Below are 16102 nucleotides of genomic sequence, written 5' to 3' on the forward strand. Positions count from 1 at the left end.
CAACTGGATGTAAGGTGGAAGGGTGGGTGTGGCTGTGAACGATGACTAAACTAGGGACCCGAGGTGGATAAAAAGCTCACTCACAGCCCATGATAGTTTATTTACTCAACCTGTGCATCAGCAATAAATCTCAGCAAGAAATAAAAATCATAAACTGTGTTGACCTCACACTGAGAAGGGAGGGGAAAATAACTTTCTGTCGTGATCACAAAAGTGGAGTAATTATAGCTTGTTGAACATAAAATGAAGTCATTAACATTTTATACTAGTTCTAAACCTCTACCTCTCTCTCATAACATTACAACACATTGGTTTATTCAGGTGAAGGCATAGCAACATCTTTCCCTTTTTCAGTAGTTCAGGAGAAAGTAATTGCCTCATTTACAAAACAATGGTGATCCGATGGCTGTTCACACCTAAAGTAGAGATGTTGATTCCAGACTAATCCAGCCACTTGGCTGCCCCTTGGGCATGGAAGGTAGAAAAGCCAAATGGCTGGGCTGTGGGACTTCTAGTGTTAAGCTCTCTCTAGTTTTTACTTTGTTCACATAGTTGTATGAGTAGGCTGACCCTTGTATTGTGTGGTGACTTTTTCAGAACAGTGTACCACGTATTATTAGTACAATATATGATTAGTTTAATGTTGATAATATGAATTAACCTTTTTAGAACAGGGTACCATGCTCTGATTTTACTTTATGGCATGTATTTTTTTTGCTTTTATAGAATAATGTACCTGGTCTTCTTTGTACAGTGTGAGCATGGATTGAGGCTTATAATGTGATATAACCTTTGTAGAACAATGTGCCATCCCTTGTTTGTGCTGTACAGTGTGTGTGAGCCGCTGAATATTTTTCTCCTCTACTTTCAGTTTGTCTCATGATGAGGAGCAGCCAGCTTTAAGTGGCCTGTGTGCTCAGAGAGAGGCCGTAGAGAGGCTGGTTCTGGTGATGCTGTCAGACCTTTTTTTTTTTTTTTTTTTTTTTTACAGAATATGAGACCAAGACTCATAAATGTGCATGAATGTATCTTTTCTATATTGTTCAAATTTTACGTTTATCATGTAAAATGTATTAATGTTCCCTTGCAGTGTTTTTTTCTTCACTAAACCCCTAAAATCAAATTCAGTTTTTTGTGCTTTTCTTTAGTGTAAACTGTGTTACTCTAATATAACATGCAGTAAATTTGAAATAACCACCGGATATTAAAAGTTCCAATATCAAGTAAAATGGGTCAAAGCACTTACTCCTTTTTATGGTCAAATTAAGCGAAAAGTCCAGAAAGACGTTTTGAGGCCATGTGTTATTGAAGGATTAAAAAATGTCATGCATGTTTTTGTACACCTGATACTTTAATGGTGTTTGTACCTTTTTTTTAAATTATAATAAAATGGCATATTTTTTATGTTTGTCTTGTTTATTTCAATCAATTGCATGAGCTCTGCCATGACCTGCCAGGGAACAGAGATGAAAATTCGCCTTATGGCTAACTCTGGCATATTAACACGGATGCTAGTGCTAGTGTTTCAGGATAAAGTGGCATTTGCAATGAGACTTATTTGGATGGGAAAGGGTCTGTTTAGCTCTATATCAAAGCACATAAGCTTATGAGTATGAAGGTATATTAGCAAACTAGAGAACAGGTAGTGTCAAAGGTTAACAAACCCTCAGTGAGTTCATGAACAATAGTCTAACTTTGTCTCTGGTGGATCAGGACCCCTGCCTCTCAGTTATTTGTCTCACTGTTGGTGTTTCTGTAAAACATTCATGTGTCCTTTCTTAGGCCCATGAAACATAAGGTAACTAAATATAATGGGGTTTTCTTGCATAGGCTTTTATTTTTTCATCAGTATCTTATGTGTTCTCCAACATTAGTGAACTCTCCAAAGTTCTAACACTTGCATTTTGTTGTTAAAGCTGATCTTAGTTTAGGAAAAGAAAGACAACTGAGCAGCATAAAAAGTGAATGGACCAGTACAGAAATCTGAGTAAAAGAGCAAAAACAGACCACAGAGCAGAAACAGATGTACTCCGATAAAAGAATTAGAGGGACAAGAGAGAAAATCCAGGGACGGGATAAGAGATCGAAAAAGAGGGTGACTGAGTGAGACAAAACACAGGAAGAAAAAATGAGGTGCAAAAAGATGTGGACAGATGTGGACAGAAAGAGATAAAGAACAGGAGAGTCAGAAGGAAAAAAAAGGAAAGAAAGGAGGAGTGAGATGAAGGAGGCAGAGTATGAAGAGGGAAAGGAGGAGAGGCAGAAGAGGAGAGAGGTGTGTGTAGCTCCGAGATGGGGAGTCAATAATGACTGATTACTGTAATTCAGCCTGTCAGAGGCATCGACCTGCTGCTACCACCAATCAATACACACCAGGACACTCACAGACACACACAAACACCTCCAGACAAGCATGTGCCACACGTGTGTGTGTCACTGAGGAACTGAGAATGATCGCACAAATACAAAGATACACGCGGGATGTATATGGACTTACACAGAGCATCACAGCAATGCAGAGACATGCACAAACATGACTGGAGAGATGTTGACGTGTCCACACATACACACCCAAGACTTCTGGAGTCCCACACAAATTTTAGAGAGAATGGACTGGAGAGGGTACACACACACACACACACACACACACACACACACACACACACACACACACACACACACAAATACAATGAGGTCGGGGGTGTTAGCTATGAGCTGCGGGCTCACACTGAGTCTAACAATCTTTAAGTCTGTGTCGTGCTGAGTGGATGTGGCAATGCAAAAAGGCTTCTTCCATCTCTTCATTCCCCTTCGTTTTCTTCCACGGTTTTGACCGGAATCACCTCAAACACTCAGATCAAGACTCCTCCAACAGAGATTCACATTAATACTCCAAGAAGAGGAGGAGAGAGATGGATAGAGAGAAAAGGGGGAAAGAATCAGGCAGAGGGATGAGACATTTAAAAGAGAAAATAGAGATGAGGAACAAAACAGAGTGGAAGAGCAAAGCGACAGCGCTCAGTAAAGGAGAGACAGGAGGAGAGAACAAGGTACAGAAGGACAAAGACAGAGCATAGGAGGACTGGCACAAAGGATAATGAGCATCAGTGGACTGGACACAGGCAGCTGTGACTCCAGAGGTAAAACAAGTCAATCCAGAATCTGATGAAATCAACTTAAATCAATATTTTCACCATCACTTCTTCTATTACAGATATTTCATTGCTTTCATTTAAAAAAAATTAATCCGAGAAAACATTTGTCAGTTTTCAAAGGAAAGGACAGACCCTGCTTCCCACGGCTAAACTTTGCTGACCATCAAAGAGTTGTCGTCCAGACTTTGAGTCTTTGTGTTGTAAATGGATTGGTCAGGATGACCACGGTGATGAAAATATTATAGATAGAAAGGTAAAACCTTATTGTCTGGTTCTACAGTAAAACTGATATTTGTCTTTGATGCAGCTCCAAGTACAAGTAAAAAATACAGCATTTAGAAATAACTGAATTTAGACGATAATCTTGTTTTGAATTGTGGATTATGATAAAACATAAAAACTGGACCAGCTCTATACCCTTGAATCTTGAAAAAGCTTTTGACCGTGTTGGCTGTGTCCCCGAAGTATCTCGTGGGGGCTGCTCTGGTAATATAAAGCCATTGTCCTGTTGTTAAAGGCTATAATACAATCTCTGTATTTTCAGAGTTGGACTTTGGTTTGTATTGCCAACAGTTCCCAGTCAGCATTGAAAGAACAGGAGAGTTGGTCACGAGTTCTGTTCATTATTTTTATGGACAGGGACATTTCCAGGCGCAGCCAAGCGGTAGAGGGAGTCAGGTTCAGGGGTCTTAGGATCCCACCTCTGCTTTTTGCAGATGATGTGGTCCTGTTGGCCTCATTGAACACTGACCTCCAGCTCACTTTGGGGTGTTTTGCAGCTGAGTGTGAAGCAGCCAGGGTGAAGATCAGCATCTCTAAGTCTGAGGCCATGGTTCTCAGTCGGAAAGGGTGGACTGCCCACTCCAGGTCGGGAGAGAGTCTTTGCCCCAAGTAGAGGAGTTTAAGTGTCTCATGGTAAAAGGAAAATGAAGGAGAGATTGACAGATGGATCAGGGTGCCGTCAACAGTGATGCGGATGCCATCCCAGTCCATTGTGGTGAAGAGAGCTGAGCCAGAAGCAAAGCTCTGAGTTTACCAATCCATCCATGTTCCAACCCTCACCTATGGCCATGAGCTGTGTGGGTAGTGACCGAAAGAATAAGATTGCGAAAACAAGCGGCTGAAAAACCTTCCTCTGCAGGGTGTCTGGGATCAGCCTTAGAGAGAGGGTTTGGGGCTCAGTCATCTGGTTGAAGTTCAAAGAGGAGCAGCTGCTCCTCCACATCGAGAGGAGCCAGGACAGACCCCGGACACGATGGGGAGATTATATCTCTGGGCTGGTCTGGGAATGCCTCAGTTTCCCCCCAGAGGAGCTGGTGAAGGGGCTGGGGACTGAGGTCATTGTCCTCACTGATGACATTGCTGCTCCCAACACCCAGGACCTCAACAAGCAGTGGAGGTTTGATGGATGAAACCATGAGACTGTTTCAAGATCACTTATGAAGTCCTCACTGGGCCTTTAATCAATAATACCTTCAATCAAGAACTCTCCTTCACTGAATTCAAGAGGCACCCCTCCTCTCCCTGTCTGACAGTCAGTGTCATCTGGAAGTCATTATCTTTAATATCTTGATAATATCATCAAGATTGCACAAGGAAGTGGTAAAAGAAAACCACCGCTTAGATGATCAGTTTATACAGGTACTAAGATCAACAGTAATAGTATAAAGTAAGTGATGGATAAACAAAAAACTATTGTAGAAGTTGCAGCAGTTCTGTTTTGCTTGTGAAATTAATGAAGATTATTACACAATTTGTGCTTCATACAACTGATTCAGAGTTACATCACGGAAGTAAACTTTGTAAAAATACAATTTTTCACTTGAAGTTTGGTAGAAATGTGCTTTGAAACAGGTTTAGAGATTTATTTCATTGTATTTTAATTAAATGTAACTTTGATATATGAAAACTGTGTTAACAAATATTATAATGATTGTTCATCAGCTGCTTTTCGCACCATGATGAAACTTCAAAGTGACTTTTGTTTTAAAAATCTGTGTCCCTTTCTGCCGCTGTGCGTTTAAACCATTTGTTAAAGCATTTAGTGATGAATTAGCTGAAGGACACAATGCTGACTTATGTTATTTATCAGCTACAAACTCTTCCTGCCTTCCACTCTCATTCATAGATGATGTTTTCCTGATGCATGTCAGTGATGCAGCCACAGACAGGCGACAGGGCTGACGTCAGTTTTTTATTGTTTAGTTGTTGCTGTTAACTTGACATTCCCTGTATAAAATCCATGGTTTAGAGGAAGTGTATTTTGTATGATTTTGGGCAGTGTGGTTGTTGATTTGAACTCTGAGAAAATGAATTTAGTCACATTTGCCAAAGATACAATGTTCTGTTTAATAGTCACAGCACAGCAGCGTTATTACACTGGGAGGTAAGTCAAAACTAAAAAACCAAAATGACTAAAATGACTAGTATTTATTTGTTAACTAAGAACAGAAATCTAGAGAAGAGACTACACATTTTGTCAGTTGAATTAAAAGATGCAAAGACTGCTGGAAGAAATATTTATAGTTGTAAGGGATTGATTTAAGCTGACAGTGACACTATCAGCCCACAGTGGAGTGTTTGAATGAAAAGCGTGTCTTCAAATTTCATGTACCTCTAAAGAGCTTGCACCCATGGCAGCTAGAACATGTTCAGTTTGCTTTATGTATATGTGTGTGTGAGTGTGTGTGTGAGTGTACGTGTGTGAATTTATGAGAGACCAGAGAGCACAGCCCCTCATTTAGACACAGCGTTGGAGAGGACAGTCATCGATACGTATTGACCGCCGAGCTTGTTCCAACCAAACTACCATCGCATCGGATCAAGCAGACAGGCTGTGTACACACACCTGTCTGTCTCCCTCTCCCTCTTGAACTCACATACACACATCCATGCACACTTATACACACACACACACACACAACTTTGTGCAGGACAAACACTTGCTTGATATATGGCACTTCAGAGCCAACTAAATACAGCTCCATCACACCAGCACTTATACTCTGAAAGCCAAACTCCACTGGACATTGATTTGCTATTTTTAACACTTGGGCAGGTGATAACCAACATTCTTGATCACACACACACACACACACACACACACACACACACACACACACACACACACACACGTGTGCATGGATTTCTAGAGCCCATACAATAGTGAAGATACTTTCTACGTTTGAGTTCAGATCCTTTTATCTTAACTGAGGTGTTAGCATGCTGCTAAAAACAAAGGAATGAAACCAAAGAGAGCTTATGTGACCTACCGTAGCCTTCTGATGGTGTTAGTCAAGCTCTCAGCAGTAAGTCTCAAAGGATACAAGTTCTGGTAAAGAGGAATGAGGGATTTAAGGGCTCGACTGGCATTGATAGCTGTGGCTCTGACCATGGTTGGCAGGATCTTCATGTCCACAATGGCTCCGTCAAACAGTGGACCAAAGAATGGAACCTAGAGACAAGGAGACAAAGAGGAAATTATTAATAACTTTATATAAATCATTTGAGAACATACCACTGTGATCTACACATGAATACTAAAGAAAGAAGGTTAATGATTCAGGCTTCTTGGTGTGGTGTACACATCAGTCGTCTCTGTTCATCTCCTCGTTCTTCAGAGTTTTAATTATAACGTGATTTTTAGAAATCAAACGTTGAAATATGAAAGCCTACCATCATTAAAAAGTGAATATGAAAGGTAACAGTCTGACAGAGCTTTTTATGACTTGGTCTTTTATCACAACAGACAACAACAACAACAAAGTCTGAAGCAACCAGTGAAGCTCTTTCAACCATACACTGTTTGAATCAGACGATGGTTTTCTGATTTAATTCCCTACTTGCTTGTGGAATCCACCAAAGAGAATAATGTCAGGCTTTTATTGAATTTATTTGGAGACCAGGACTCCAAGCCGTGCACTCTGTGACTGAATACAGCGCTTTGAGGACGACTACACAGAGAATATTTTATCTAACTTGTTTTTTGGATTTATGATAATTCAATATTTTCTGGTAGAATGAATGAAACAGAACTAGATTATGTTATTAGTGCTGTGGTATCTATGTCATAGAGAAAAAGCAGCATTTTATTGTGTTAGTTCTCGTTTAAAATGTAATTATGCTATCAGTGCTGCGGTATTAATGTCTGTGTGTTTTAGGCTGGAACATTAACCAGAGCAGCAAGACTCAAGGCAAGACGCTCTTAAGAATTGTTTGTCGATCTGAGTAAATGTAACAGAAGCCTGTTAAGAAACATAAAGGCAGAATACTGAGCATTTTTACATATTTACTCCTGCCTGACTTCATTTAAGGCCCCAGATGTTCAAAAACTTGAATTAAAGAATTACCCAGATCAGAAAGTCTTTTTTTTGCACCTTCCAGGAAGAAATAATTTGATTACTTTTCTTTTTTTTTCAGGATACTGAGCTGAAGCAACCCTTTCCTGCTTTTTTAAGTTATATTTCAGGGTGAGAGTGGGGAGTGACGAGCTATAAAGAGGCCGCAGGTTGAATTCATATTCAACAATACATATTAAATGTTCAACATCAACACATGATTAAGGAATCTCTTCATGCATAAAAATGGTTTTGTCCAAATTAGGAACTGCATCCAGACCTCTGCTGGGATCAGATTAAGAGATTTTATCAGAAAAAACTTCTCTTTATGTAACTTGAGACTTTAGAACAGCACACAGGCAATTCTAACTAACTTCTCAGGACTTTTCTCAATCCATAGCTGATAAACAATCAAATTCGAGTTGATCAAATAAAACAGGTTCTTCTTCTTCTTTTGTGTATCGTCCTCAAACATCCTGCTCTGTGTCATTTAGCCACGCCCTCAGAAGATGGCTTGTCCAGGGATCAGGGTCTTGATGATGTGATGATATGATATGATATGTCCACAGGATCCTGGATGTACAGGTGAAAAACACATCCTGCTGACTCCTACTCTTGCTTCCAAGCTGCCCTTAGCCAGGTCTTTCTAGACGAGTCCTACGGGAAGGAAGTGAGGAGCTCTTGAGCTGCCGTCTTGAAGGAACGGTGGGACTTGCATGTGCTTAGAAAATAACTTTATTTGTCATTGCAACCAGTGCTATGAAATTGCATCCTTGGAAGGGCTGGTTGCATTGTTGTGGAATGCAGGGTGTGCCAGTGGTTTTGTTCAGCTTTCCTTGCCAAGGTGAGGGTAGCCGACTCTCTTCTCTGTACACCTGCTTGGGTAATTTCTGAAAGGGTTGGTGGGTAGGAAACAAGGGTGGGCTTCAGGCAGCCGTTCACGATCCAGAGGGCACCGTTTATGACTGTATCTATATTCATGGCATAGAATAGAACAATGGTTCTCAAATGGGGGTACGTGTACCCCTGGGGGTACTGAAGATTCAAAGGTGTATATTCAAAAATTAGCAACCAAGCAAAATTCCCTTATCACCATTTATTTAATCAATGTTTAAATCCAATATATTTTTAAGTTCATGAATTTAATATTATATCCAATAGACACTAAGAGTACAGTGCTATGTTCTTTTTTTTTTCCATCCAAAACTGCCTTGTGCTTGTTAGGGGGTACTTGTCGGCATTAAAAACATATCATAGGGGTACATCACTGAAAAAAGTTTGAGAACCACTGAAATGGAATAGAATAGAATAGAATAGAATAGAATAGAATAGAATAGAATAGAATATTCTTTATGGATTCCCCTTGGGGGATTTTTTTTGTCGTAGCAGCTCACAAAAAAGTGCAATAATGCTAAACAATAAAAATAGAATAATGTTAATAAGAATATAAAATTAGAAATTTAAAAAAATATAGAAAAATACTACTATTTACATTATATAGGAGCAAGATATATACAAAGATTGGTTCTTGACAATTAAAATTTACAGTCATCACTTGAATGATGTGCTCAAAGGCTTGTATTTATTGAGTGCTGGGTGGCATTATGGTGAGAGTTCAGGTTTTTTATGATGTGTTATAAACTCTTAAAGCAGTTGGGAGGAATGACCTGTGGCAGTGCTTTGTCTTGCAGGGTGGGAGTCTGAGTCTGCTGCTGAAGGAGCTACTTTATGCAGGCTTCTGCTCCAGGCTGGGGCTCAGTACTTGGCCACAGAGGAAGACAGGGGTTTTTGTGGAGATGGAGTATCTTGGCAGAGGCACACCATGTTGTACCAGTGAGGTGACGGATCAGTTAGACCCTTGATGTATCTTTGGATGTGACATCCTTGAGATGTTGTTCAAATGACAGTTTTGCTCAGGCATACACTGAGGTACCTTGGGGCCTGCTGGGACTCACATCATTTGTTTCCTACACACATCTCCAGCTCTCTATCTTTTTGTTTCCCTGCTGTTGAGATGAAACGTTGCTGATGATGTCTTCTGGATCCTGAGCTGAAGGTGCCACCTGTGAAGGTATACAGCCAGGGCGACCATATCCTGTTTCAGGCCGTCCTACTGCAGCATGATGGCGAGATCATCCATGTACCCGTACCTCTTAGATGTAGTTCTTATGAGGTTGTAGATGTCACAGTAGTTTAAGTGACAAATTTGATGCACTTTATGTTTTCAAGTGTTTGTATGAAACACTGCATCTGAGTTTCATTATTTTTAACAGGATAAAATTGAGAAGCTGTTTTTAGTCAAATAGTTAACTGTGTAGAATATCGCAACATATCATAATATTGTGATACCATGATATTATCGTGTCATGACCCAAAAATTGTGATGCGTATCATATTGTAAGGTTCTTGCCAATACTCAGCCCTGCCAAACACCCCAGGTCACATCCTGGATTTAAAAAAGGCAAAGGGTTAGATTGTGCACTGTTTGTTTTTTTTAAGTTTTAAAAGAGGACTCTTTATTTGTTCTTCTATTTGAAACAAGTTAGGAGCCTTACAACTATCTGTGTTACACATGCATTCAAGTATTTAAACAACAGAAATGGTAAAGATAAAGTAAAGGATAAAGAAATGTGGTTTTATCTTACAATAAATAAAACTTCTATAATTTACCATAAATTCACCAAAATCAGAAAATGTGTGACATAAATAACAACAATCTGAAATCTGCATCTTGGTGAAATGTGTTGTAATTTGAGTTTTTGTTTGCAAAACCCTTTTTGTTGAGATTTAGGAAGAGTGCTTTTGATAAAATAATATTTCAGCTGAGTCATGTAAACTCTGGAGGATTGTTTTGAAAGAGCAACAGGACTAAAAAGTAAAATCTACACAGGATTAGTTTGAGGACATGCCTGGCCAAGAACACTGTGACCTGGTATAATTACAGCTCCACAGCAGGTGAGATATATAGCTGTTCCTGATTAGAGCAGAGGGAGACTGAATTATCATCCTGCGTTCTCGTGATGAGTGAAAGTGTCCTGCTGTTCAGAGCCATTCTGAGCAAAGATAACTGTTCTGGGGAACGACTAAAATGTGGAAACAGTGAATCGCTGCACACAACACTGACAGCTGGCAGTTTGAGTTAGTTTGGTTTCCAGTTTGTGTTTTTACCTCAGGTTTTTTGAGTATATGGATGGAGTACATGTGGTTCTTCATCGGGTAGATGACAATGAGCACGTCTCCAAATTCAGTGGGAATGATGCCACGTCGGTAGTCTCTGGAATGTTCTGACCAAACAATGTGGACCTCATCATTACCCAGGTGCCTCAGCTGCAAGAGGACAGAACAAAAAAAGAGAAATTAATAGACCCAAAAGGGAATAAACAGCAGGCATTTGTCTTTGATGTGGCATAAACAACATCAAGTCAATGCTAACAATCACACAACCAGACAGAGGCTAGATAAACCGAATCCATCATAAACCCCAGGCTTTTGATTCTGTGAGTGTGTGTGTGTGTGTTACAGGTGGCCCTGAGGTGATAAAGTGAGTGTGTGAAGACGGAGTGTGGACAAGAAGACAGAGTGAGGCTGTGGAAAGATGGAGCATGGGCTGGAAGACAGATGGGATGAAGTGTGATGCTGTGTGTGTGTCTGCGTATGTGTGTCTGTGTTGGGTTCACATTCACTTGACGGGCTACAGTCACGACGAATGACAGCTCAGTCATTAACCCTGATGTGGGCTAAACACACACACACACACACACACACACACACACACACACACACACACACACACACACACACACACACAGAGCTCTGAACTTGTCTGTCTTCAGAAGTCTGACACTCGGCCGTGGCCCTGAGACAAACACATTACTGATGTTTCCTTCCGGATGAGCCTTTAACTAGAATCAGCTGAGGGCTTCTTTGGCGCTTGAGGTCAAGTTTTTAAAGTAGTACATTAATCGTTTGGAACAGAATTTTTTTTTTCTAGTAGTTGCCTTTTAACTTTTTACTCTACATTTATTCACGTTACCTTGCGTTTGTCGAGCTAACTTCTGTTATTAAAGTGAATTTGCAACATTTAAATGACCAACTATACATGGTAACATTAACACTGTCAAGCTACTTACAGTTAGGCTTGATATATGCCTGACTGTTGTATACAGTGGCCGGCAGATGCCAGCCTTTTTGCAAAAGCAAACAACACAAATGAAAACAACACCTGTTTGTTTACCTTTGGTTGAAAACATTTATACTCACTCAAAAACATTATATAAAAAATCACAGCACATTACTTTATCCTTCTTCATTTGAAGTAACATTTTCCATTTTCCATTCAGTTATTGTTCATCTCTTTTTACCTTTACCTTTTTTACCTTTAACATAAAATGTGATTTTTCAGTGAAATATAAATAGACCATTAACTTGACCATGTCTTTGAGACGTACATACCATGTCTGAAGCCATCTTAAGATGGGAATGTCTTAAGACTAAGGAAATATGTCTAAGGACATCTTAAGGCACTTAATGTCTTCTGTACACAAAAATTCTGTCTGAGTACACCCCATGTCATGTCTTAAGACAAGAACATCAAATCTTTGTCTTAAGATGTCTTAAGGTGTCTTTATTATCATTATTTATTATTAAATAATAAAATGAAAGTTATCAGCTTTCTTAACATGAGAATCTGCAGCCACTGAAAATAGTGCTTTTTTTGGCCTTAAGTGTTTGACCCTAGGACTACATTCTGCTCCCCTACATCCCCTGTTTTACCTAAAATCAGCTCTATTTTAGTGTTGCCTGCCAAGCCTGAATTCTGTCTTTTTGAAATATATTTGGAGTGAATAATATATTTTAGGTATAAGATATATAGAAGAAAAATGTTTACGTTATGACAAAACATTTAAAAAAACGAATCAAACATTGTCTGACTGAGTTTCTTTTAAATCTATCTCTGTTTTTATTAACTATTTAATATTAGGTTGTCAGCATCACTGCATTGGTGCAATATTTGAATAAATAGAAAGGCTTTGCAATCCAAAAACAGCTGTCACAGTTCATTGTAAAACACCTGAGAATGAATCAGTTAGAGCTCATGTACACTACCATCCTTAAGTTTGGATCTCTTGGGATTTTTCTTGTTTTCCATAGTCTGAATGTGAAATGAACAGAACATGCTGACCATATCCGAGTTGGAAATACAGATTTTAATGGAAATGATGAATATATGAGGTAATCTGGTTAGATTTCGTCCCATGCTTCCTGAAACATCTCTCACAATATGGTTTGGCTCCTCCACCCTGTTAAGGATGAAAATGGTCCTGCGTCTTTGTCGAAAACTACACACTCTTAGATATTAGTTTTCTTCCACAGTTGCAGTACACACAGGGGCATTGGGTCCTTCCTCTCCTTCTTCTGTCCTTGTTAAAGCCAGTGTGAGTGTTGATTCTCTCTGAAGGGAGTGACAGTTGGTGATGACAGGCCTCTATGTGAAAATCTGGATCAATCTCTAAAATTAACCTGATTCATTTTAATTTTAATTTTAATTAAAATGAGTTACTGTGTTGTGAAAAGTTTGCCATGCAGTATATTAGGCTCTTATATTACAATTGTATGAAGAATCACAGTGTTTTTCTCAGGCTGCTTTCCAGAAAATTCTTCAGACCGCATGTCTCTTTCCATCTGTCATTAAAACTAGGGGTGCACAGATACCAATCCTGGTATCAGGTATCTGTGCCCTTTAAAACTGGATCGGTATAGGTGGGAAGGGGCCGATCCATGGTGCCGATCAAGGCAACCAGCTCTGTGCCATTTGTTTTTTAAACCAGCACTCTTGGATACTTAAATGTTACCTTTGATGCAGTTTCTTTGTTTATTGCTGCACTATCAGTCTATAGGGTATAAAAGTTTAACATTGGATAAAGTTTCTGTCAATTCTGAAGCTTTGTTTTGCTGGAAAACATTTAAATATTTTATAGTTTTAATGAATATTAACTTCATTAATTCCACACACTCATTTTTTTACCTTTTACCCAAACATTACCAGTCTATCCCACAGTAGGGCATGCAGGTTATTATTTAACACTGGTATCAGATTGATATCAGTGGATACCCAAAGCCCAGGTATTAGTATTGGACCAGAAAAGTTGGATATGTGCATCCTTTTTTAAAACACTTAAGAAGTTATTAATATGACATTAGATCTGTGCTTAAAATATCAGAACAGGCAGAGAAAAAAGCAAAGTTTAGTCTCACTGCTTGGCGTGTGCTTTGAAACAGTAAAACCAGAGAGTGATAAAAGAGGGGCCATGTTTTTATCTGATTCTGATGCCTCACTCACTTTGTGTAAAGCAGCTTTAATCCATTTAATCATGTTTCAAGCAGATGTGGTATGAGAGGAAGCAGACCACACAGCAAAGAGTGAAAACTGGACACTCGCCCTGTCACGGACTAAAATCCCACTGCACTGTGTGAGTGTGTGAGTGTGTGTGTGTGTGTGTGTGTGTGTGACAGGAGGATGGATGATAAATGCCTGCCAGTATGGACATGTGTATGACTGTCAGTTTAACCTCTTTGTGGACACATTTGTCAAACTGTTGGAAGCCTGTGTGTGTGCTCTCTTCCGTGCGTGTGTAAGCCCACACGTGTGTGCTTCAGTCTCCAACATTAACACAAATTTATAGTCTGTGGTTGTCTGTGCAGATGGATGTGAATGAAGCTCTTTGTGGATGTGCTTTGGTGTAAAGTTAAACAGGTTTAGTGTGGAGTGTGTGCGGCTTTGTGTGTGTGTATGCAAGTATGCGTGTTTGATGGGGCCATCAGCTGATCAGGGAGACGGATGGTGTCGGACCAGGCGCTGATAATCCAATCAGGAGCCTGCAGCAATGTGATAGGCCGAGAAGCAGGAAGTATGATCTGATTAAAAGGACATTAAGGCCATGTGCAGAGCGCCCAGTGCCTGAGGGTTGACAGGTGTGCACACACACGCACACACACTAAATGAAACACACACATACACATGCAGACAATAAACCTGTCTGCCGAGACGCTGATACGAGTTCACAGCGCGCACAAACGTGGACATGATTGCTGCTCAGAATCAGTTGTGTGTTTTAAACGTCAACAGATTGGTGTGTGTGTGTGTGTGTGTGTGTGTGTGTATGTTTGTGTGAGTATAGCAACCGCACTCATTTGTTCATTTGTTGCAATCTCATTTCAGGAAAGAAAGAGGAGTGGGAATCAGAGGAGGAGGAGACAGGTGTTAAACAGAGGGTTTTTCTCCTCCTGTCGCCTCCCCTAAGTGCATCAGTAGGAATAAAATTAAAGAAAGGACGAGACACATTTTTAAATGTTTACCTACACTGCTCTGTCTCTTGATTTCCAATGTCAGAGTTCAGAGTTTTGGAGGGATGTATAGAGGGAGAAATGATATAGACAAAGGCCAAGTGCCCAAAAAATACAGCAACGTTTATATCCGCCTGCCCCGCTCATTAAAAAATCTGAGGAGTCATTGGTTTGTGAGTGGTTTGGTCAAATGCTCCACATAAGGTGTGTTCTGCAAAGCTCTGTGATCATAGCAATGAGGAAAACGGGATTTCAAGAATGTGACTGAATACACTGAAGATCATCGTGCAATTTAATGAAAGTTTGATAATCAGGAATAAGAAACAGCAAAAAAAACACATTTTAATTATTATTGGAGAAACTGCTCATCCCTACTATACTAATTAATATTTTTTAGCTTGAAAAATTTGATGTTCTCATTTATCTGTTAAAATTTAACTCCATCACTGCACACCTAGAGGCTCATTCTAAATTTAAATTAACACTAAGATCACAGAGTCTTACGCCAGCTGAACAGAGCAGAGCAGAAAAGACAGGAAATGTGCGTTCTTGTACTGAGCAGTGAGTATTACCTTCTTGGTGAGGTTGTGGTCTTGGTCGTGGGGCATGCGAGTGGAGACGTGATAGATGACCTCTGTGGTGGAGGTGGCATAGTAAGGTGTGGTCTGGCCTGTGCTGCGATTCCTCTGCAGACCTCCCATGAAGCCACAGTGAGTGGTGAGGTCCACCTAAAAGATGCACATACACAGACACGATTACACATACAACAAAAAGGAAATATTACACACATGAACTCCATCTATAACGTTAACCCACCTCAAAGCTATGAACATTTAAAACAAAGCCACAACACCTTTTATTATGACTGATTTCAAAGCTTTGAACACCTTGAGGTCTCTTTCATGTTCAACCCACTGCTTCATGAATCTGATCTTACCTCCCAGCCCAGTCCAGAGACAAAGTCCTCATAAGCCTGGCTGCCTGCTGTGTTGGTTAGTATGGAGTGCTTGTCCTCTTGCCCCTCAGCCACATAGAAAACTGCGATTTTATGAGTTTCACGACTGGGGGAGAAGAGGGGGAACATGTTAGGACCAACAGAAGCTGTAAAATAAATTCTTTAGGAGGCAACATGTTTTCTTTTTGCAGTTTCTATAGATAACATTTTAAAAATTCTCCAACCATGTATTTCATCCTCAAACTTTCCTCAAACTTTTCTCTGAGGTGTTATTTCTGAGTCTTCTTTGAGAGGTAGTGCAACAATAATGA

General features: G+C 39.9%; 1 protein-coding gene across 6 annotated transcripts in view; it reads right to left on the bottom strand.

The window, feature by feature from the left end:
- The window catches only part of ralgapa1 (Ral GTPase activating protein catalytic subunit alpha 1), a 109401-nt gene that overhangs the window by 33135 nt on the left and 60164 nt on the right, over positions 1–16102 (bottom strand). For all 6 annotated transcript variants that reach the window (XM_074691912.1, XM_074691911.1, XM_074691914.1 and 3 more), the window contains 4 exons: positions 15774–15897; positions 15409–15564; positions 10661–10819; positions 6482–6609 (listed from right to left, as the gene is read on the bottom strand). In XM_074691912.1, the coding sequence (XP_074548013.1) occupies positions 6482–6609; positions 10661–10819; positions 15409–15564; positions 15774–15897 (567 nt within the window). The remainder of the gene's footprint in view (positions 1–6481; positions 6610–10660; positions 10820–15408; positions 15565–15773; positions 15898–16102) is intronic.

The sequence above is a fragment of the Halichoeres trimaculatus genome, unplaced genomic scaffold (assembly GCF_033239565.1).
Source record: "Halichoeres trimaculatus isolate MK-OKI-2021-1 unplaced genomic scaffold, fHalTri1.1 fHalTri1_scaffold_17, whole genome shotgun sequence".
NCBI classification, from domain to species: Eukaryota; Metazoa; Chordata; class Actinopteri; order Labriformes; family Labridae; genus Halichoeres; species Halichoeres trimaculatus.